The 23857-nt window shown below is 35.3% G+C and overlaps 3 protein-coding genes across 3 annotated transcripts in view; 2 read left to right on the forward strand and 1 right to left on the reverse strand.

Annotated features, from left to right (window-relative positions):
* LOC148950249 (DNA repair protein XRCC4-like) overlaps positions 1-1919 on the forward strand; it is a 40479-nt gene extending 38560 nt beyond the window's left edge. Inside the window, exon 6 of the mRNA XM_089091522.1 lies at positions 1472-1919. Coding sequence (XP_088947648.1) covers positions 1472-1599 — 128 coding nt within the window. The 3' untranslated portion in view covers positions 1600-1919. The remainder of the gene's footprint in view (positions 1-1471) is intronic.
* Positions 1920-3484: 1565 nt separating this feature from the next.
* Positions 3485-13027, reverse strand: LOC148950250 (cuticle protein 7-like). The gene is made up of 4 exons (XM_089091523.1): positions 12965-13027; positions 9893-10072; positions 5374-5542; positions 3485-3639 (listed from the first exon to the last, which is right to left on the reverse strand). Exons 1-4 carry the CDS (start codon positions 12974-12976, stop codon positions 3542-3544), a joined length of 459 nt encoding a protein of 152 aa, XP_088947649.1. The 5' UTR covers positions 12977-13027; the 3' UTR covers positions 3485-3541.
* An 8215-nt stretch (positions 13028-21242) lies between these two features.
* LOC148950251 (uncharacterized) lies at positions 21243-21962 on the forward strand. Its single transcript, XM_089091813.1, has one exon. The coding sequence runs from the start codon at positions 21243-21245 to the stop codon at positions 21960-21962; it is 720 nt and encodes a 239-aa protein (XP_088947939.1).
* The last annotated feature ends 1895 nt before the right edge of the window (positions 21963-23857 follow it).

Here is a 23857-nt window from a genome sequence, read left to right on the forward strand (position 1 = left end):
GTAAAAATCGTTAAAATTGCAGTATGACTGTCCCAAATCAAAACATTCTTAGCACATACATCCCCAATATTGTATGATTTCTACGAAAATTCGTATAGAAGGATTTTCCAACTTATAATCTTGGGCTTCTATTGCAATGTCTGTGTCTAAAATTAAAAATAGTAAGCGCATAGTTCAAAATTGGGGCTTGACTTCAGTTAGTATTTAAGCAGTCCTGAGGTTGCTGATAATTTGCAGCTCTATGATTGGAGGGCTTCCTATTCCATGCACTTTCCAATATCCCCCCCTCCCAATCCCAAACTTCCTTCGTCAAGACCTGATGCACCTGTTTTGCCTCCTGATCGTTCCAGAACTGTTTAGGGAATAGTCCAGGTTGATAAAATGCCAGTTATTAAGAATCCCAGTGTGACTGTCTAAATCAAGACACTCGTACTACACATATTTCATGGGGTTTGATTTCTACCAAAGTAAGTATTTAAAGGCTTTTGCGTAACAAATATGAAGCTGATATTGAAGTAGAAACATAAACACGATTAAAACGCACTAAGTTCAGATTCTATAAATAGTACTTGATTGTCATCAAAGTTAGTATTTAAGGATTTATGAGATTGTTCATGACAACTATAAGGCTGATCTTATCATGTTGAAGTACAAAATCGGAACATCTTAAGTTTCTACCAAAGTAGGTATTTCAGGTCTTTTCATCGTAAATCTGAGGCTGAAATCGCAGCAGAGATATCAAACACAATATAAAAAAAACATTAAGTATAGATTTCACAAATAGTGTTTGATTATCATCAAAGTTAGTATACAGAGATTTTTAAGATTGTTGATTACATATATTAGGCTGATTTTATAATTCTGAAGGATAAAATAAAAAAATTCGAGGTATGTATTTCTGAAACAGTTTTTTAATTGTCAGCCAATTTGGTATTTAAGGATTTCTGAGGTTATTGATTACAAGTCAAAGGCTGTTGTTGCAATGTGTGATGCTAATATTGCAATGTAATAAGTCCATAAAATCAATGTGCGGCTACTTCCCCCGTGAATAATACTGCCAAGCTTCTACTGTTTTTATTAATTGGCAAATTATTAAATAGGGAGGTAAAATTTGAGTTTCTTAGAAAAGTGGTAGCGAAAAAATGAATTTGGGGAGTTTAGGGGGGTGAGAGTTGCAATGAAATTCAATGCTATGATGATTAAGTCGCTTTCAGGATAGAGAGGTGATATTAGGTACCGTAAAGCTAAGTTGACTGTCTTCACCGCTATCTAGGGAGCAGTATCAATAAGGGACGTAGATGCAATAAAAACATAACTGTAAAATAGCCAATGCGTAGGGTCTTGACCGGGGAAGTAAGGCATTTCATCACAGAAGTTTGGCCTTAGTAGTTTGATTACCAAAAACTGGGCAATGCTCCGCAACCATCTTTAACCATCATTGGCTTTTATTGAACTTCGTTTGTCTTTATAGCTAATAAAGAAGCTCCAACTTCTTCCAGACAGATTGAGAAGGATGAAGATGCTGACGAATATGATGAAGAAACAGATTATGAAACGGATGAAGAAAGTGATGTTGGGAAGAAACGAAAATATGAATGAATGCTCCAACCGAGTAAAATAAGTTTCAATTGCGTTTCTTGTTTTATGTATTTTGCAGGATCTCAATTAGTTATACATATTTGATATATTTTATAGTACAAGCTCTCGAAAAAAAAATCAGGAAACAGCAATTTTTGTTAATATATCAAAAATTCGTATTATTGTATAAAATGAAAAAGGGTAATAAATGTTTAACTGAATAATTATGTGGTATTATCAAAGGACCGAACGAGTTGAAAAATACAAGTTTTTGTCAAACTAATGCTTTTTTCTTGCAAATAATTTAATTTTTGTTGAGAAATAAAGCTATGTGTACTGCTCTTTTCACTGTTTCCTCTCCTGTCTGAAGGGCCAGACCTAGTCTAGGTGTTTGAATACTTTCAATCAAAGACTATACTCATCAGGAGATTAGATTGAAGTGATGTTTGAGCATACTTTTGCTATGTTGAACTTGGGAGGACAAAATTTTGTAGAAATAGGAAAATATGCAATATGTGTATTGAATTAATTAAATTGTTAGTGTGTGGTGATTGCACAAAGTGTGCAAAAGAAGTGGTGCAACTCATTTCTGATTGCTCATTGTGGGTTATTTAGATGAGCTAGACTTTTGGCTATTAGATTGTGCTCTAATTGCTGGTGAATCTATCAAGTAGATTAATCTGTCGTTGTCCATGAAACAGCCATAAATTCAAGAGGGCTTGAATGAAGTGTGTCTAATCTCGTGGAATGGAACAGAGGGATGGTAAAGAAAAACCTGTTCGTGAAAACAATTATGTATCAAAAATATTAAGGGTGGTGTTTCCAGGTTGATAGAGAGATTAAAACACAAAATGACATGGGACATAATCTTTTTGGAGATGAAAGCCAGGTTGCTGGAATCACGCATCAAAATTAATGTTATATATGTTTACTCCTTGTTCGAAAACCACGAGAATATGTTTTAGGCCAAAGGAAAATGCTGAAGAAACACACAAAGCGAATTTCTCTAGAGAACAACCGCTTCTCTTCTTCAGCGCAGCAAAATAATATAATCAAGGAAAATGCCCAAGAAAAAAAACAAACGCGGAAGTATTTTAGATAAGGAATTTTAGACAATCTAACCATTGACTACTAAGCAACACGATTTAAAATTAGTTTTGACGTTGGACATTCAAATCTACTTAATTAATATAAAAAATAGGAGAGGGGTGACTAGAGATCCTTAGAAGCCAGACAGAGGATTGGAATGGAGTCCGCCAGCTCTTGGCTGTCTTGTTAGGGTGGTAAGCTAGAGTAAGATTGGATAAGCAGGTTTACAAGGGCTATAACCATGTGGTAAAGTGGAGTATCTCTACTGCCAAATAGATATAAAAAGATAATTCTCATAGTTTGCCCCCCGCTCCCCGAATTGGACTGTTTTTTCTTCTTTTTTGAAACTTTCCAATTTGTAAATCAGTTCTGGCTTGGAACTAAGTTTCACGTGCTGCACCGACACCAAAAAATAGATTCCTGGTTATGCATTTCATTTATGTTTCGATTTTTTATTTTACTAGTAAATTCCAACAAATTGTGATCTTTTAAAGATTTAACCAGGTCAAAATTCTGGCAAAAAGCTTGTTTCGAAGGCTTTTTATCGCCTCCCTTTGCTCATGAAATCGTAAGCTCACAATTAGCCCGTCATGGTGTCATTTTTTTTTTTTTTTTTTTTTGCTTTTCTTGTTTTCTGTTTCAGCAAAAACATATTTGATGTTTGAAGTCTAGACGAATACCCAAGGTTCCAAAGTTGTCTAGCAATTAATTTGACGTTTCCAGATTGAGGAATTTATTTTTTATTGAATGTAAAGTTAGACAGAAAGACAGACAACGAAATGTTTGTTTATACGTATAGAAAATTAGAAAATATTGGTTCTATTTAATAAAATATATAACATTAATTTTCAGTACAAAACATCAAATTTCTATACTAGTATTGTTGCTTTGACGGGTACGCTGGAGGAGCTGCATAAGGCCGTGGCTCTGGATATTTAGCCTGCCCTTCGTACTTAACATCAGCTACAAATCCTACAAAATAAAATGTATTTAGTGTTCAATAATGCTGAGAGAGAAATCAGAGAAAATAAACATTTCTATTAATTGTTTGTCTTCAATTTTGTGTCAAACTTTGGTTCAATATGCCAAATGAATACAACAGCTGATATATTTTTTTATATCTCGGACATAGAACCGGGAATTTTCGGCAATATTGGAATTTTAAATCGTAACTTCTGTTTCTCTTTTTTGTTTTTGCTGATCATTGTGCTGAGTCCATCCTTAATCAATCTTTTTGTGAGTTTTGCGTTTTCCCAACTGTAGGTCAACATTGATTGATATTCATTGACCTCAGAGACAAATTGTAATTGCATCGAAGTTGCTTGTAAACTCATGTATGTGATATTAGTCTTGATGATTTTTCAAGACTTTAGTTTCTGCAAGACTTACCAAGGGAAAAGGCAAAATTCAGTTGTAGTTTTTCGTTTCAAATATATTTTTCAGCTGTTAGTCAAAATACTCTGCTGCTCTATATTCTAGAGATGAACCGAATGTTCAAATAGCATAAATGTTGTGTGTAATAGCAGGGAATTACACACGATATCACACAGTAGATGACAGACTTTGTTTCATCATTTCTCGAAGTTCAGTTTCTTTTTTGACAGGGGTTGTAGATTTAGCAGGCTTGCTGGTTATGTGGGTTTACCACTATTATTATAATACTTTTTATTTGGAAATATCCGGAATTTAGTTTTATTCATAAATGACAAGAAATTTATCAGTTAGCCATTTGAACTTTTAGGCCATTTAATATACTTTAAGACACATATTTGCGGTATCAGGAATTAAGTCTGTTTTTGAACAAACTAAAAAAACATTTGTTAATAGCCTTTATCACTTTACTTTCATGGTGTGAATAAGGTCAGAGCAATAGTGATTAGAGTCTTTATAAAATATTGTACTTTAATCTTATGCTTTGCCCACATACCTCCCCAAAGACATGCTTTAAACTTTACTGCCCGACTAAGCTGAAGAAGTGGGGAAACTTGATGGAACCTAGATTGTAGCGTGACTAGCTACATTCAAATTATCGATATAAAAATCAGTATACTACTGGTCCCGGCGGACAACACTATTTCAATCACTCTCGTTTTTGAGTAAATAGCATTTCAATGAATCTATCTCCCTTATCTAACTAAGATATGTTTGGTGCTTATAGCAATTATAACAGTTTTTGTAGTTTTTTTGCTATATTTTTCTTCTGGAAATTGTGGTATTTTAATTCAATAGTTGGACGAGGTGACTCCTTGAAATTTAGCCTATCAGACAAAAATACACATGATGAATTTGCGCTAGGCCCATTGCCATAGTGATGACCCGTGAACAAATAATCAATTGAATAAGGAGAGAAATTGCTCAATCAAGCAAATACGAGAAAAAACACAAGGTTTTAACGGTATTTTTATATATTTTTTTTGTATTTCTATACAATCGACTTGCTCTTAGTTTTTTTTCGAATTGATCTCACTCTAAAATAAATTCATGTACAAGTGCCTGTGCTCAAGTTATATCCTTATAACTGAGCCGAGAGATAGGGAATGGCCTTGCTTGTAGTTGAATATGAACTAAGTCAAGCTTCTGGTCTTCCGTTCGTCTAGTTTCTTACAATTTTTGAATCAAAGGAAAATATTGAAGTGCTTCCAATTAGCAATTTTTCTTCAAAATAAATTACATATGAGTGTCTACGCATCTTTAGTGACTACTTACCGTTGTAGTGGTCAGCTTTGTAATTAACAATTTGAGTTCTTCCATCGGGTAGAGCTACTATGTATGACCCAGAAACAATATTGCCGTCACTGCTTTCTTTTTGAGCATAATTATTATATGAATAATCATCTCTGACTGCATATTCAAAATTGTACGGCATTCCTGGCTCCTAAAAATTGAAACCAAATTACAAAACTCGGTTGGTGTTATTTTATGTAAGATGATATCTACCTAAAGACGATATCGTCCATCCGAAACGGATGGGTGTATCCATGATATTCAGAATTTTAGTGGAGAGAAAAAACTAAGTTTGGATGGTTCTAACCAAGACCTCAAGATCTAATCTAGATTTTTACGTCCAGTATGAATCATGCCGTTTCGCGACAAACCAGTGCGAAATTACAAGAATAGGCGACTACTTTTTAGTCATAAAAATCAAAACAGGTAAGAGAAAATAAAGACATGGCGTGTTTCGTACGTTCCCTATGAAACATGTAATTGTGCAACAAGCCTAGACCTACAATTGCACCGATTGGACAATATACTTCTATACTTAAATTCATTAGTTGCAGGTCTATCCATTCACCAAGCCAGAATCAGGATATTACTTTGAGAATTTCTAGACGAAAAGCCTAGACCTCTAAGCTGCCCCGAAAGGACAAGATACTTCTATAATTAATTCATAAGTTGCAGATCTATCTATTCACCGAGGCAGACTTAGGATACTGAGATATTTTTCTTAGAGAATGATCTAGACTTGTTGAAAAATAGAATTATTTCCGAATTTTGCTTGTTAGTCGCCTATTTTCAACGTATTTTTATTTCTAAAAAAATACAAATCAAATTTTAAAAAATTATCTCGGTAGATAGTTAAAATTGGGTCTCGGTTATCATTGACGGCCAGATTCTCGCCTTAAGTTGAAAAACTGAACTGAAGGACGGAGGAAAAATGACTTGCCAAAAACCTGCTCAGGGAACACACACCTTTAGAGCACCTATGTGAGCAAATTAAAGATACATGGATGAAAAATGTACTTCATTTTCCTGAATAGTGCTTAAAATGTCCCTGATAACTTTTAGCTAGGGGCAGTGACCCATCTTACAATCATTTCCTGTCATCCACCTTTTGTTATGGAAATATGCCTCTGTAGATCCATCCAGGCGATACCCCGAAAGTGTTCGTGTCAACCAAGCAGCAGATTTCTTTTTATTTTTAGATACATCCTTTAATCTTGTGCACAACGATAGTGGAAATACATACAATTTTTTATTAACTGATTAAGTACAACAAATAATTATTAACTATGAGCTAAACTGAACGATTTAGTACAAACAGAACTAATAGTCGTCCAAAAAAAGTACAAAAAAGCACGTTGGACGGGGATAGCTATAAAAGTTGGGTAGACAAAACTAGCTATAGGAAAATGTTTTATAAGTTCGTTTAAGCAATTTTAGAATAAATTAAAAAAGGTTTATGATTTTGATGAAAACTACAACGTGAAATTCAATGTGTCTGAAAACTGTTGAGGGGGTTTCAAGTTCCTGTCTACAAAATGTAAAATTTTGGGTTTGACCGAAGAAGGATGATGATTACTGTTTTTTTTTTTCTCTCTCTTTTGTTTTATCTCTCTCTCTCTCTCTCTCTCTCTCTCTCTCTCTCTCTCTCTCTCTCTCTCTCTCTCTCTCTCTCTCTCTCTCTCTCTTTCTCTCTCTTTCTCTCTCTCTGGATATTGTTTTTAACTTTAAGATGTCTCGAGAATTCCTATAAATTTTCTTTAAGATCAAAAAGCTCTTAAAACCTATCATTGAGTTTTATGTTACCCATCAAAAACTAGAAGCCTGAGAAATGTGCCTGATTTTCAAAAAAAGGGGAAACACACCCAAAAAGTAAAGGAATCTTAATGAAAATTGCACTATCAGATTCAACGTATCAGAGAACCTTCCTGTAGAGGTTTCAAGCTCCCAGCTACAAAAATGTGGAATTTTATGTTCTTTGCCAGAAAAAAATGACGGTTGTGTGTGTTTTTTTCTTGTAATTTTTTTTTGTTTAGGGTTGGTCTTATCGAACCAATAGTCCTAGAGTATCAGGACTGGACTCATTCGAACGCAAATTAAAAGTTTGTGTGTCCTTTTTAAATAACCAAAAATGGTGCAGGACAACTAGCTCCCCTCCCACGCCCCTTCTTTCCACGATGCCATTCGATCAAAATTTTGAGATAGCCATTTTGTTCAGTACAGTTGAAAGGTCCAATAACTATGCCTTTGTTTACAACATGAGCCCAACGGCCCCTGTATGTTATGAAATTCACCCTTTGTTTATGTATAGTATTTGTTATTGGGAAGTATACACAGGTTCCGAAGGATGGGGGAGTTTCTGCTGGGTTAGCTTTTTCAAGAGGGAGAATTTTCTGTTGGGAGGGAAGTTTCTGAGGGTGTCTTTTCCAGGGAAAATTTTGCACCGGAGGAATTTGCCAGAATTCCTTTACAGAATTCTTTTATTTGTCTTACTTTCTCTTTGCCGACTCAATTTTATATGTGAAGATGTTAAGCGGAATTTTCCTGGGGAAATTTTCAGTGAAATTGGAATTGTCTGGAGGATTTTTCCGTTGGGGGGGGGTCCTCGGGAGAAATTCTCCTTGAGAGAATATTCCGCGAGAGTAACTTTCCACTGGAGGGGGGGGGGGAGGTATTGGGAAGCATTTTCCACGGAGAAGGGAATATCCGGCATGATTCGAAAAACAATTAGAAATTAAAGTCTTTTTATTCAAATGAAAGTAAAGTAAGGGGAATTTTTCAGGCAGAAGCGTCAGAAAGAAACTTTCTGGAGGGGGGGGGGGGGTCCAGCGAGGATGGGATTGTCCTGGGGAAATTTTCCGGGGGGGAGGTATTTCACGTCGGAAGAATTTCCATGGAGGAATTTTTGGTGGGGGAGTGAGTTTTCCATGGTAGGGAGCCAGATTTCCCGACATTTTTTTGAAAAACAACCAGAAATTTAAAAAAAGTTAATTCGACTGAAAGTATGGAGGAAACAGAGGAAACAATCAGAGATTTAAAAAAAAAGTTTTTTTTACCGTAAGTAAGGAAAGTGAATTATTTGGTATGTGAGGGGGGTTGCCCCCTCCTCACTACCTCGCTCTTTACGTTGAAGTTTGACCCTTTGTCCTAATTCTTTAGGAATGGCTCCTAAAACACAAGGGCCATTTAATTAGAATAAAAAGATTTTTAAAAATACTAAAAAACTAACGTGATGAGTGAGGTATTAATGAGGGGGCAACCCTCCTCACATTCGGAATAATTTCTATTTGTTTTAAGTTTTAATGTTGCTCTTCACTTTAAGCTGAATTTCATTTTTTTTTTTTTTTTTTTTTTTTTTTTTTTTTTTTTTTTTTTTTAATCCAAAAGAAAATCTCGGATGTGTGTTTATTTATTTGTGTTTTTTTCCATGGGCGATGTTATCAAACCAATAGTCCTAGAAGATCGAGAGAGAGAGCTCATTTGAACGGTAATCAATAGTTCTATTGCCCTTCTTCAGTGACCAAAACGGTGGGAGTTTAACTAGCGCCCCTCCGAATCCTATTTTGTCCCACAGACATCCGATCAAGATTTTAAGGTAGCTATTTGATTTAGCACAGTTGAAAGGAACAATAACTATGCCTTTGGTGGTGACATGATCCTCCATTGTCCCTGAGGAAAGAACTATAAGCTACGCCATTTGCCCATATTGTTCACATATAATATCTGTTATTTAGAAACATACTTAAATTATTTTTTTTTGGGGGGGGGGGATTTTCTGTTGATGAAGATTTTCCATAGGGGGAAAGTTTTTGGGGAATTTTCCAAGGGAAATTTTACACGGAGCAAGACGGAAATGAATTTCCTGGAATGATCTCAATAGGAATTCCGCATGATTCGGTCAGGAATATAATATAAAAAATAAGCTTTTTCAACTCAAAGTTAGGAGCAACAATAAAAATGAAAACGAGCAGACATTATTATGTATATTATGGAGGCTGTTCCTTCCTAAACCCCTCCTTTACGCTAAAGTTTAACTTCTTGTCACAATTCTCTGAGAAAGATTAGTAAAAGACAAGGACTTTTAATTTTGAATTATAAGTTTTTTTAAAGAACTTTAAGACTTTAACATAAAGAACGAGGGCTAAGGAAGGGGCAGCCGCCATTATGTACAGAATAGTTTCTGTTCTTTTTAAGTTTTAATAATGCTCCTTACTTTGTTTTGAAAAACCTGTTTTTTATATAATTAAAAGAATTACGAATAATTTTGCTGCAATAGCACTGGTTTAAACAAGTCAACTGAAAGTTGAAGAGAATATAAGAACATAAAAATATCTTTAAGTTACAGTGTTGGGGTGCTTTTATATTCGGCATTTAAGCACAATCTTTATAAATTCATAGTTTACTTTTGTGCACCTTTCATCCATCTGTTTTATCTAGCTTTAAACCCAAGTCAAAACCTGGGTTTTAAGAACACATCTTTTTCTAGACAAAAGGTATAACTTACATAGGCAGCTGGTTTATATGCGGGTGCTGGGTAAGGAGCCGCAGCTGTTTGGACAAGTTGTGCATTTTGTTTATATGCTGGTGCTGGGTAAGGAGCTGCAGCCACTTGGGCAGGGTATGCAGCTGCAGGTTTTTGATACTCATTAGACGCCACGAAAGCCACCAGTGTAAGTAAAAATACCTGGAATCGGAAAAGAATTTAAAAGAAACTGCCAAAACAGTTTTAGTATTGTAATTATCAGGCTGTACTAATAACCAGCATTTTATTTTCACCAAGGCCGTATCCAGGGAGAGGGGGTTTTAACCCCCTCCCCCCCCCCGAACTATGTGTCTGACTCCTAAAATTGTAACAAAAATGAATATAAACAAATTTTTGTTTGAAGTGTTTTTTTTGCCCTGACCCCTCAAAAAAGTCCTTTTGTAATCCCCATCCTCCGAAAAAAAAAATCCTGGATACGACCCTTATTTTAACATTAGTATACCTGTTAGTTTCTGCTATGAAGTCAACTTTATGGGTTTTTTTTTTGGGGGGGGGGGAAATGTACCTAAAAGTTTAAACTTTTGATGTAAGTACAATCTCAATGTCATTTAGGTTTAAATTTCACTTTTTCGCTGGAATAGCAACTCTCAATTCTTTACCTATTATGCATTCCTTATTAAGGCCTTTATGTCTCACGTTAGTCGTTGAAAGTTTTTCAATAAGTACGTCTTGACGTTTTACTCTATTAATGTGTTACCAAATTTTTATTACAAATTTTATTCGTGTTTTTTTTTGTAAATAACACTGCATAAAAGGTCAAGTTTTTTGCGGGAAGAAATCTTTTGAATCTGTTGCCCTTGAGTCGTGAATATTTTAAGTTTATGAACCTAGAGTACAATTAAATGCGCTGAATGAGACGGAAAAAAATAGTTCTGGCTCTGGTGGAACCTATCTTGCCCTAACAGCCAAAATGTTGATATAATCACAAGTTGGAGCTTTGTTTTCAAACTTTAGAAGTCAATTTTCAAGAGAGTTCTTCTTCTTTTCTACACCAGTTTTTGAATGAAGCCTTCTCTTTTGTATTTTTTAGAGGGGGGCCTTCTCCCGAGGGAGGCCTTTCAATGAATCCTTCTCACGAGTAATCAATTGACAGATCTTTTCAAACCGTTCATGGCAATACATGGTAGGTAAAGAACCAAAACTTTTAAACTGAGTCTTGGTTATAATTTATTTATTAAGGCATGTGTATTTTATGCTTATAAACTTCACATGCGTAGGTCTATTCATTAATTTGAAAATTACTTATTAAAAGCTATTAGAACCAGAATTTGCTTGGTTTTAGAAAAAGGATGTAACATCCCCAAAAATGATTAAGATCCTCAGGGAAATTCAAGTTGATTTTCACCAATGGTCATATTATATCAGGAGAAATTTTATTTGACCATAGATTTAAAAGTCCTAGTGCTTTTTTAAGCAAAAAAAAAGAAATCGTGTCTCCGCAGATTGGTGATTCTTGCCATTGCAGTGGTGGATCCAGAGAGGGGGAGAAGGGGGCGTGCGCCCCTCTAACGTAGTCTAAAGTAGTGTAATTTACTTAATTAACGCAAGTTTCCGTTAATTAAACTTGCTCCTAACACAAGTTTATCAGATCAACCTATTTTGCCCCCCCCCCAAAAAAAAAAATCCTGAATCCGCCCCTGTGCCATTGTGTGCTACAGACCATAAATTTGACCTGGGTAGGATTAAAATACTCTCAAGCAAAAAATTATGAGATTACCAATTCTTTGGAAATTTTCGAAAAAGTTTTGGCATAACCTCTCAGTTTTCGAGGACATGTTGCCGTGTGGTGCCACATTTGTCGCACGTGGAATTGACATTCTCTATTTTGTACTGACATTTTGTATTGTTTATGCAATAATATTACCATGCAGTATAGCAATGAGTTGCGCGCCAACTATTACGGGTAAGCTCAGTGTATCTTTTGAAGGAGAGTGTCTAAAGCCTGAAAAAGGCTTTTATTTATAGATATTAGGCTCATATATAAAACTGTTCTGTAAAAAGTCGGGACTAATTTAGCAATAGGGGTGCTGAGTTGCTGATAAATACTTTACTTACAAAATGCCTTGCTGTCTTACCCTAAAAAAAACTATTGTCAACAAATTCAGTATGGTATTTGTTGAAGCTAATATTCTGTCAAATTTATGTCATTATTATTGTTTATAATGTAAATTATCTATAGTTCAACAACTTGTAATTATCCATTTTCCACTTTGTATCTTAGATTACGCGTTAGCGTAGACGTGATAAAGAGTGGCATATTCCAAATGTATTTATGAAATGATATTTTGCAATTTAATCAAAACTTGTCACTTTACATAAGTAATCTATTTCACCTCTAGTAAAATGCAAATGATGCTTTAAAGTTTTTGGGGATTTGAGGAGCGGAAGCACAATCCCTAATTTGTTGTAATCTCTCTTTCTTTTACTGCTCCTTCATTGTTCACTTCCACTCCTGTTTATATTAAGTTTCATTTGGGGGTGATTATTCTTGAAAATCTAGGGGGTGGGGGGATTTATCTGCAATTTTTAATGAAGATACAAAACATTCAAAATCCAGGGCAATTTGGTTGTTTTTTCTTTTTTCAATGAGAATACCGAAAAAGCTATTTTTTAAAACTTAAGGGGAGAAAAAATCTGGTGAGCAATCGCTCCAGCCCCTCCTCCTCCGAATGGTGCCCTTGGTTTCATTATTACTACTCTTTTTAAGTTTAAAATCTTATATAAGTTATTTTTTCTCGCTTTAAACGACGTATTTGGTCCTTACTGTTAATGGATTTTCTTTTTCATTCTGTTCAAAGAAAAAAAATACCCTTTTGATAAAATATAAGCTGTCTGCGCTCGTAACTTTCACCTATTTATGTTTATATAGGAGCAAACAAAGGAAGAAGTGTCGCTTTACTTTGCTAAGAACGCAAAACCTCTCAACAAAACGATTTTTGTATATTTTTAACATAATTGTTCTATTGTTTACTTTGAGTCTTTAATCCCCCTGAAACAAATTCATGGTTTGACCCTTATGAAAAATAGACTCACTTTGCTGAGCATGATTAGACCAACTTGTTACAAGCTCTGTCTGATATTTCTCTGTAACTCCACCTAATAAACTGACATTGCTTCAATAAACCTAAGTTTTTATACTCATAAAGTAAGAACTATTCAACCATGCATGGTTACTGCTGGTTCCGCCTTAGGTATTTCTTATTTTTTAAACGAGTAATTTAGTAGACGTTTTGAAAGATAAACTCAAAAATAAACACTATTGTTTTCAGTATTAATGCTGTTTGGCTTTCGTAATGTAGAATCTTCCTTGACTAGAAGGAAAGGCTCATAATTCTTGAGGTAGCCTTCTTACCGACAAAATTATTGCATAGAAGCCTTAATCAGAGGCAACGCTATAGCGTTGCCTATAGCAAAGGCCATACGGCTCTGATGTTTTATTATTTATTTATTTATTATTCTTTTTTTCCCCAGAAGCACTTCACATGGAAGGGGTCGTCGCATATACTTCAAAGGGGGCTCGTTCGATTGGAAATCAAGAGTTCTAGTGCCCTTTTTATGGGCCAGAAATGATTGGAAGGCAACTAACACCCCTTCCACACCCACCATTTCCCCAAACACATCCAATCAAAAATTTGTTCTACGTCGTTGATTTCCAAATAGAAATTATGTTTTTGAGGAGGACACTCCCCCTACAGCCCTCAGGGCAAGGGTTGTAAGTTATACCCTGGGGGCATATAAGGTTTTTATAGAAAGCTTTGTGAGTATTCAAAAAGGGCTCATTCTATTGGAAATTCAAAGCGCTAGTGCCCTTTTTAATAGTCGAAAATGATTGGAGGGCAACTAACCCTCCTTTCACACCCACCTTTTCCCCAAACACATCCAATCAAAATTTATAGATATCTATTTTGTTCAACGTAGTTGTAAATTCTGGAAATTAGGTCTTTGAGGATGACAAACCCCCACAGCCCTCAGGACAAGGGTTGTAAGTTATGCCCTGGGGGCATATAAGGTTTTTATAGAAAGTGTTGTCGTAGAAACTTCAAAAAGTGCTCATTTGATTGGAAATTTAAATGGCTAGTGTCCTTTTTAATAGTTGAAAGTGATTGAAAGGCAACTAGCATCCCTTCCACGCCCATTATTTCCCCAAACACGTCCAATCAAAAATTTGAGATAGCCGTTTTGTTCAACGTATTTGAAAGTTCTAGAAATTGTATCTTTGAGCAGGACACTCCCCCAACAGTCTTCAGGGCACGGGTTATAAGTTATGCCCTGGGGTCAAATATAGTTCTTATGGAAGGATAACTCGTATAAACTTCAGAGGGGGCTCATCTGATTGGAGATTGAAAGCTCTAGTTCACTTTTTAAGAGGCAAAAGATATCGGTGGGTAATCAGCCCTCCCCCACTCTCTTTTTTCACAAATGCATCCGATAAAAATTTTGAGATAGCTATTTTGTCAAAAATAGTTCAAAGATTATGTAACAAAAACTCCGGTATCGACGCAACCCCCAGGGCCCCAGGGCAGGCGTTGTAATTTATGCCCTGAGGGCATGTATGGTTCTCATGGAAGGGATGCTCATATAAACTTCAAAGAGGCCTCATTTGATTGGAAATTGAATGTTCTGGCTCAGTTTTTAAGAGTCAAAAGAGATCAGAGGGTACCTAGCCCCCCCCCCCCTCCACGCCCTTTTTTTGTCAAACCCATCCGATATGAACTTTGAGATAGCCATTTTTTTTTAAATAGTTCAAAGACCATATAACAAAAAATCTGGTGTCGACACAGCCCCCCTCCCCCCAGGGCCCGAAGAAAGGCGTCGTAAGTTATACCCTGGGGGAGTATATGGTTCTTATGGAAGCGATGCTCGTAAAAAAAAACTTCAAAGAAGGCTCATTTGATTGGAAATTGAATGTTCTAGTTCATTTTTTAAGATTCCAAAAGAGATCAGAGGGCACCGAGCCCCCCCCCCCTCCTCACGCCCCTTTTTCCCCAAAGGCATCAGATAAAAATTTTGAGATAGCAATTTTGTTAAAAATTGTTCCAAAGTCAGAAGAAAAGTCGACACAACCCCCCAGGGCCTAGGGACAAGCTTTGTAAGTTATGCCCTGGGGTATATATGGTTCTTATGAAAGGGAGGCACCATACGGAAGGGGTCATCGTATAAACTTCAAAGGGGGCTAATTCAATTAGAAATCGAGAGTTCTAATGCGCTTTATAAGGGTCAAAAGTGATTGGAAGCCAACTAACACCCCTTCCACGCCCACCATTTCCCCAAACACATTCAATCAAAATTTTAAGATAGCCATTTTGTTCTGCGTAGTTGATTTCCAAATAGAAAGTACGTTTCTGAGGAGGACACTCCCCTCACAATCCTCAGGGCAGGGGTTGTAAGTTGTGCCCCTGGGCATATAAGGTTTTCATAGAAAACCTTGTCTTAGAAACTTCAAAAAGGACTCATTCGATTTGAAATTCAAAGGGCTAGTGGCCTTTTTAATAGTCAAAAGTGATTGGAGGGCAACTAGCCCCCTTCTCACTCCCACCATTTCCCCAAACACATCCAATCAAAATTTTGAGATAGCCATTTTGTTCAACGTAGTTGGAAATTTTGGAAATTAGGTATTCGAGGGTGATAACCCCCCACAGCCCTCAGGGCAAGGGTTGTAAGTTATGCCCTGGGGGTATATCAGATTTTTATAGAAATCGTTGGCATAGAAACTTCAAAAAGGACTCATTCGATTGGTGATTTAAATGGCTAGCGCCCTTTTTCACAGTCAAAAGTGATTGGAAGGCAACTAACACCCCTTCCCTGCCCACCATTTTCCCAAACACATCCAATCAAAATTTTGAGATAGCCATTTTGTTTAATGTAGTTGAAAGTTTTGGAAATTGTATGTTTGAGCAGGTCAATCTACTCAGAGTCTTCAGGGTAAGGTTTATAAGTTATGCCATGTAGGCATATATGATTCTTATGGAAGGAATGCTTGCATAAACATCAGAGAGGACTCATTTGATTGGACATTGAAAGTTTTAATTTACATTTTAAGCGTCAAAAGATGTCGAAGGGTAACCAGCCCCCCCCAAACCCTTTTTTTCCAAATGCATCCGATAAAAATTTGAGATATCAATTTTTTTTTAAATAGTTCAAAGATCATATAACAAAAACTCCGTTGTCGATACAACCCTCCAGGGCCCAAGGACAGGCGCTGCAAGTTATGCCCTGGGGGAATAATTGGTTCTTATAGAAGGGAGGCTCGTAAAAACTTCAAAGAGGGCTCATTTGGTTGGAAATTGAAATTTCTAGTTCAGTTTCTGAGAGCCAAAAGAGATTGGAGGGCAACTAGCCCCCCCGTGCCTCTTTTCCCAGATGCATGCGATAAAAATTTTGAGATAGCTATTTTGTTAAAAATAGTTCAAAGGACAGATAAAAAAAAAATCCGGTGTCAACACAACCATCCAGGGCCTGGGGACAGGCGTTGCAAGTTATGCCTCGGGGGCATATATTGTTCTTATGGAAGGGATGCTTGTATAAACTTCAGAGATGGCTGATTTGAATAGAAATCGAATGTTATTGTTCAATTTTTAAGAGTCAAAAGAGATTGGAGGGCCTCTAGCCTCCCCCCACGCCCTTTTTCCCCAAAACCATCTGATACAGATTTTGATATAACTATTTTTTTAAATAGTTCAAAGGTCAGATAATAAACACTCCGGTGTCTACATAAATCCCCAGGGCCTGGGGGCAGGCATTGTAAGCTATGTCCTTGGGCCGGATATGGTTCTTATAAAAGGGATGCTCGTAAGAACTTCAGGGAACGCTTATTTGAATGGAAATTAAAAGTTCTAGTTCATTTTCTCAGAGTACAAAAGATGGGTGGGCAACTATCCCCTCCCACTCTCCACACCTTTGGGTTTATCGGATGGATAAACCCATCCGATAAAAATTTGAGGTGACCTTTCTGTTAAAAATGGCTCAAACATCAGACGTTAAAACTCGAGGGATGACACAACCCCCCCAGGGCCCAGGGACAGGCGTTGTAAGTTATACTCGGTTCTTATAGAAGGGATGCTCGTATAAACTTCAGAGAGGGTTCATTTGATTGAAAATAGAAAGTTCTAGTTCACTTTTAAAGAGTCAAAAGAGACCGAAGGTCAATTAGTTATCCCCCCCACGCCCTTTTTCCCCAGATCCATCCGCTAAAAATTTTGGGGTATCCACTTTGCTAAAAATAGTTCAAACATCAGATAATAAAAACTCCGATATTGACACAGACCCATTTTTCACTTTGAAATTGTTACTTTGACACAAGTTTTGATACTTTGATGACTTGACTTGAATTGACTTGACTTGCTTTATTTACTAATAAATACAAAATAAACTATATACAAGCAACCGCCCGGAGAAGGCTCGAAAATCCTGATGAAAGACGGCTGCAATCCTCTAATTCTCAACCTCTCAAAATTCTAATTCTCCAAAAAAAAAAAAGACATGAAAAAAAAAAAAAAAAAACAAAAAAAAAAAAAAAACAAAAAAACATTGAAAACTCTCTCTCTAAAAATAAACAAAAATCCAAAAAACTATTACGAAAAGAAAAAAAAAACATTAAGTATGAAAAAAAAGATAGAATAAATCCCCACGCCCAAAAAATGTTTTTTTATTTTTAATTCAAACTACCAACTTTGTTCAGCTTCCCGAATGCCAAACTGGGATATCAGTCCAAATAGCCGGAGCCCAATACCGACTCCCGAAACCTGCATGGGTGGTGTCTCGATACTCAACACTAAAATTTTCCGCCTCTCTAGTCCCATACTTGTGGAGTGAACTATTTACGCGAACAAAAATTGTAAAAACTGGAAGACATACATCATTCCAACATCTATAGGCAAAAATAGCAGCTTGGTAATCGCGAATCCGACAAATGTTAAGCACTCTTAATTTTTTAAAACATGACACGGTATCATTCACATTTTCTATATAATTCCCAATAAGACTTACTTTTTTATTTTTTAAGATCTGCACTCTTTTGAAATTTGCATAAAAATTGATAGACCAAATGACACAATCATAACAAACATACGGCGCAACAATACTATGATACAATAATAAAAGAACCGACAATGGTAAAAAATGCTTCATACGACGCAAAATTCCCTGACCTCTAGCAACTTTAGCTGCAACAAGATCACTATGGTGCTTCCAAGACAAATTACAATCAAGCTGGAAGCCCAAATAACGCACCTCGTGCACCCGTGACAAAGGCTTACCATTAAAAAATATCTCTCCATCAACACTCGGAGGCTTACCAACTCTCCTAAAAATCATAAAATAAGTTTTTTTAACATTCACTGACAAAAGGCTTAAACTTGTAAATACATAAAATGACTTTAAAACCCTATTTACTTTCAACAATAGATCATCAATCATTCCACTAGACATAGTTAAAGCAGTATCATCCGCAAAAGTCATGATAAAACACTCTGGTAAGTAAAAACGCATTGAATCAAAATCCACGAGGTACAAACGTGGCCCCAAGACAAATCTATGATGTATACTACATTTAACTTGATGGGTAGAAGAACATAAATCATTTGAAACAGCTTGAATAGATCTTCCGCTTAAAAAACTATAAAACCATTTCAGATAATTACCACGAACTCCAACGTTTGATTGAACGTTTGATTTATTTTTTTTAAGTCTTATTTTGAAATAAGGAATTTTTTAAAACTTGAAACATTTTGAAATCGAAAACGCACAAAAATTAATTAAATAAAACTTTCCGAAAAATAATTTTTTAAAAAGAAAATTAAAGGCCATTTCAAACTTAAGCTCAGGAGATACAAATACCTGTTGAAATTCGAACTTAAAACGACGAGAAATTACTATTAAAGAATAAATGAAACCCAAAACAAACAGAAATTAAATAAACAATTGTAGCAAAAAACATACAACAAGGAATAATATAAATGAATAAATAGATCTTAAAGTGAGTAATGCTTGGATTGAGTATGAAAATCAAGCTTAAAACGAAAAGAAAAATTTTGCTATTGAAGTATAAATGAAACTTAAAACGTACAGAAATTAAATAAACAATCAATGCAACCAAATATACAATTGGTATTAATGTAAAATTAATAAATAAATCTTAAAACAAGTGAAACTTAAATTGAATATGCAAATAAAGCTTGAAACGAACCAAAATCACTGCAAACAAGAGTTTGAGTATCTTCTCCTTCTCTCACTGTTAAAGTCTAAAACCGACTGCGTCATTGGAGCTTTACTGAAAACTAAATGCATCTTTAACAGTCTTGGAAAGTATATACAACATCAAATTGAGTATTTGATGTATAGTGATATTAATTCTTGAAAGGTCCATCAGTTAAAGAATTTATTTCACTGTAATTTTATTTTATTTTCAATGCTGTAAGAACTGGAAAAGAAAATATTTGTAATATAAGCGTTTTCAGTTAAGCGTCAATGAAGCAGTAGGCTTTTGGTTCTTATTTACAGTTAAGGAAGGGGGCAGTATCCAAACTCTTGTTTTTAGTGAAACTATATTCATCTTGAACAACTTTAGAAAGAGCTAATAAATTAAACTGAATATTTGATGTATAATGATACTAATTGCAGAAAGCTCATCAGTTCGAAATTTTACTATAATTTTAATATTTATTTTCAATATTAAGTACGAAAGAAAATATTTGTCATAAATTTGATTTTCAATAAAGCGCCAATGACGCAGTAGGTTTTAGACTTCTACAGTGAGAGAAGTATGCGATACCCAAACTCTTGTTTGTAGTCATTTTTGTTCGTTTCAAGCTTGATTTTCATACTCAATTTAAGTTTCATTCGTTTTAAGATTTATATACTCATTTACGTCGATATCTATTGCATGTTTCTTTTCGTTGGCGGTTCTTTTAACTGCTATTCATTTCGAACTTTAATTATGGTTCGATAGGAAAATATTTTTTTCGTTTTAAGTTTTATATCTATGTTACATCCAAGTACCACTCGCTCTAAGATCTATTTTTCATTTATGTTATTACTTGTTGTATGTTTTTTGTTATGATTGTTTATTTAATTTCTGTTCGTTTTGGGTTTCATTTATTATTTAATAGTAATTTCTGGTCGTTTTGAGTTTGAATTTTAACAGGTATTTGTATATGCTGAGATTAAGTTTAAAATGACCTTTACTGTTCTTTGATAAACTTATTTTTCGGAAAGTTTTTTTTTTTAACTAACACTAAACAAAGTAGAATATTTTATCTAGTACCAAACAGTAGGGTAACATTAAGAGTGGAAAGTGGGGCTAGTGGCAAAAGAAATCACCAACGCTATCTACTGTTTGGAGTTTCTTGGCATTTTGTCAGTCTAATATTAAGTAAAAATTTATAAAATTAGTATAATCGGCAAAATTAGTGTAGTAAAAAGTGTCTGTTCTCAGTTAAAAAAAAATAAATAAAAATTACGAAGCTTAAAAAAGAAATGTCGAAAATATAATATATCTTTTCTGAACAGAATTACGAAATTCAAGCTTTATTGAAGACCAGACATTTAAGCATCGATTCTAAGTTCCACAGTGGCTCATAGTGCAAACATCTATAAAGATTGGAGACCAGAAAAATTATTTCCTACTCCTTCTGTAACCCTTCCTTCCAAGTAAAAGTGTGAGGTAGGGTTGGCATGATCCCTAAGAATTTAGGGATCATGCCAACCCTAGAATGGTAGTTATTAGGCTTATTGACTATTTTGAACCACATATCTGTTTCAAAATTTTCATCCGATACCGTGCAGGTTTGCGGATGTAGCTGGGATGCGAAAAAGGGTATGGTAGGCTGGCTGGCTGCTTTTTAATCACTGTCAGCCCCAAAAAGGGTACTAGAAATTTCAGTCCACGACTCGATGACCCCATCAACGGTGTACCATTGAAGTCTTCTCGATCGTAATCCTTAATTGGGGGCTTTAAACTCCCCTCTGGAATCCTTTTCCTCTCAGTTCCCTTAGTAATTAAAAATTGTAAACTCGTTTTAATAAAAAATCCCTGGTAAAAAAAAATGTTTTTACTCAAATTAAAAATTTATTTTGGAATAATCATACGTTCTATATACGATTATCTCAACAGTAAACGTCAATTATGAAATTACATTATCGGGAATTTCGAAAAAGAGCTTGAAACCCTGGCGTGTCTGTTTTTTTCTTCTCCCGTGCTAGTGGTACAGTGGGGCATCGAAGGATCCTGGGAAAGTTGGCAGAATACCAGGACTACATCCAAGTTTACACATATGGCTCTAAGACAGAAACAAAATGCAGCTGTGCAGTAGTTATGCCCTCCCAGGGCCTGTCTCTTTCCTACCGTTTACCACCCTACCTGACAATTTTCTCTGCAGAACTTATGGCACTTAAGTTTTCTCTTCAAGCCATAGCAAGCCAAACAGAGACTACCATGTCAGCTCTGGACTACCTTTCACATCAGCAACACCAAGCAAGAAATGTTGCCATGGAGATTGAAAATCTGACTACACAACTTGCAAGAAAGGGTATATCAGTCCTATTTATATGGGTCCCAGCACACTGTGGTATAAAGGGAAATGAATTAGCAGACCAGGCTGCAAAACAAGCCTCCCATCTGGGTCTGATCACTCAAACCCCTATTACTGGACCTGAATTCCTGTCTTCAATCAGTTCAAAAATTTTGGAGGAAGAAGAGGCTTGGCTCCGTTCTTTCCATACCGAGCTCCTGGATCTGTATAATTACAAGCAGCCATCAAAAGAAATGTACCTCTCATCTCGTATCCTTTCAACTTGTCTCTTTCGTCTTAAATGTGGCCATGCAAGGACTAAATCCACACTTTTCCAATGGAAAATGACCCCTTCCCTCAACTGCGACACATGTGGAGTGTATGAAGACATACGTCACATCATCCTCAACTGCAAAAAATATGAGAAGGAGACGGAAATACTAAGGAATTGCTGTGAGAGGGCATTTAAAGGCATTCACAATGCGCTCTGTTCTGGGACATCACACGTCTCCTCCTTGGGCTAGACAACTAAGCACAAACCTTTTAGGTAGATTTGTTGAGACCACTGGTTTGGTTCATTCCCTTTAAGGTTTTTTTTTTTTTTTTTTTTTTTTTTTTTTTTGTCATTTAAAATATTAAATGAGACGCTGTATGCTGCAGTGAGTTTTTCTTAGTACTGTTGTTGTTAGTAATAAGTTTAATATTTTAAACTTATTACTTTTTTTTTTCTCATTTAAAATATTAAATGAGACGCTGTATGCTGCAGTGAGTTTTTCTTAGTACTGTTGTTGTTAGTAATAAGTTCTTGACGTGTCTTGATTGTCAAATATAATTATATGTTTATTTGATCCTTATATTTTTACTTTTATAGAAATGCCTAACAATTTTAGGATTTCAGGCCAACCCGGGCCCAAGCCAAGCTTTACGTTGGCCCCTTACATGAGGATTAGAGCCCTTGTAGAACCGACTGACGGGAATCCAACTGAACCGACTGACCTGACTCAGATGAATTTTAATTACAGCTACATGAACAAACAGACGGTATGGTGTTTTTATTTGGAGATTGTAACACCCTGGTCGGTAGAAATTTCTGATATTTTTCTGTCGTGATGCACAACATCACGAAATGTTGTGCTTTTAATGCACAACAATCAAGAATCCTTGATTGACTAAGCTCAGGGGTTTCAACCTTCAGCAGTTTCTGATTTTAGTCCACCGACGATTTATGAAAAATATTAAATGAGACATGGTAATAAGTATACACACAGTATTTTTTTTTTTTTTTTTTTTTTTTTTTTTTTTTTAGTTGACGTATTTGACAGGAATGATGTATATTGGCATTATTTATTTAATTGTGAGTATATACCAAGGTACTACTTCTATGGAAGCTATAGCAAATACCATGTTATTCTACAACGCCCCCGTACCAAACAGGTTTTTCTGTTAGGTAAACAGGTCATTACACTCGGTCATTACACTCTTTGCCGATAGGAATGGGTACAACTTGATTGATGATTAGGATTTGAATAAAAGGAATAGTTTTCTTTACAATTCATATTAGTAAGAGACTTGAATTCAAAGAGAATAGTTTTTTATTTGCAAGTATATTAGTGGAGAAAAAAAAAATGAGTGGTATATTTACATTATTGGAGATTAATGATGGAACCGACAACAGCAGCAGAAGCAACGCGATACAACTACCCAATGTGGCCGTTGAAATAACCGCAGGCTGTAGACTGTTTCTTTAATGGGATACTATGTATGTAGGATCCATGATATCATCAAGCAAATTTATACAGGAGGAACAATAATGTTTTGCAGGAAAAGTGAATATTCTCCATATAAATAAAATTCGGTCAGCGTTAGACGTCCTATCGAAATATATTGACGAGAACAAAATGCATCAGTGAATATTATTATTATTATTGTAATTATGTTAAATAAAACTGTTTTCTAAATCAATGATATTTTTTTCTTTTTGTATAGTATACTATAGTATATTGTTTAGAGTACAAAAAGAAATTCTGTTTAGTCTGAAGTTGGTTATGAGAGAGTTAGGACTCTAAAAAATGGATAGATTTGAGAAATATTTAATCATGAGGACTTTACTTCTTATTGAAAAAAGTTTGATCCTAGATTATTATTTTCTCGAGTTGTCTATTCAAAGGACAATATTTTCTCGGGGAATGCTTTTCGATATAATGAAAACTGATTCTACATCATAAGACTATTTTATGAAACTTATACATCGTGGTCCAAATGCATTTACAAAATTTATTTATATATTGATCACGACACGACAAAATGATATTGTGGATATGCTTTTAAAATCTATTTTTTATAAATTTAGGAGTTTTTTTTTTCATAAGAAAGATGGTGCTGAAGGATGATTTACTCCTCTCTCTCTCTCTCTCTCAGA

The sequence above is a fragment of the Artemia sp. Qi Xiang Cuo genome, chromosome 7 (genome assembly GCF_049724085.1).
Source record: "Artemia sp. Qi Xiang Cuo chromosome 7, ASM4972408v1, whole genome shotgun sequence".
NCBI classification, from domain to species: domain Eukaryota; kingdom Metazoa; phylum Arthropoda; class Branchiopoda; order Anostraca; family Artemiidae; genus Artemia; species Artemia sp. Qi Xiang Cuo.

Coding starts and splice junctions, on each gene's coding strand:
- LOC148950250 (XM_089091523.1), bottom strand. Junction 5,543..9,892: donor CATATAAACCAGCTGCCTAT/GTAAGTTATACC, acceptor TTCAATTTTTAG/GAGCCAGGAATGCCGTACAA. Junction 3,640..5,373: donor CAAAGCTGACCACTACAACG/GTAAGTAGTCAC, acceptor TTTATTTTGTAG/GATTTGTAGCTGATGTTAAG.
- LOC148950251 (XM_089091813.1), top strand. CDS start 21,243: ATGCCCTCCCAGGGCCTGTCTCTTTCCTACCGTTTACCACCCTACCTG.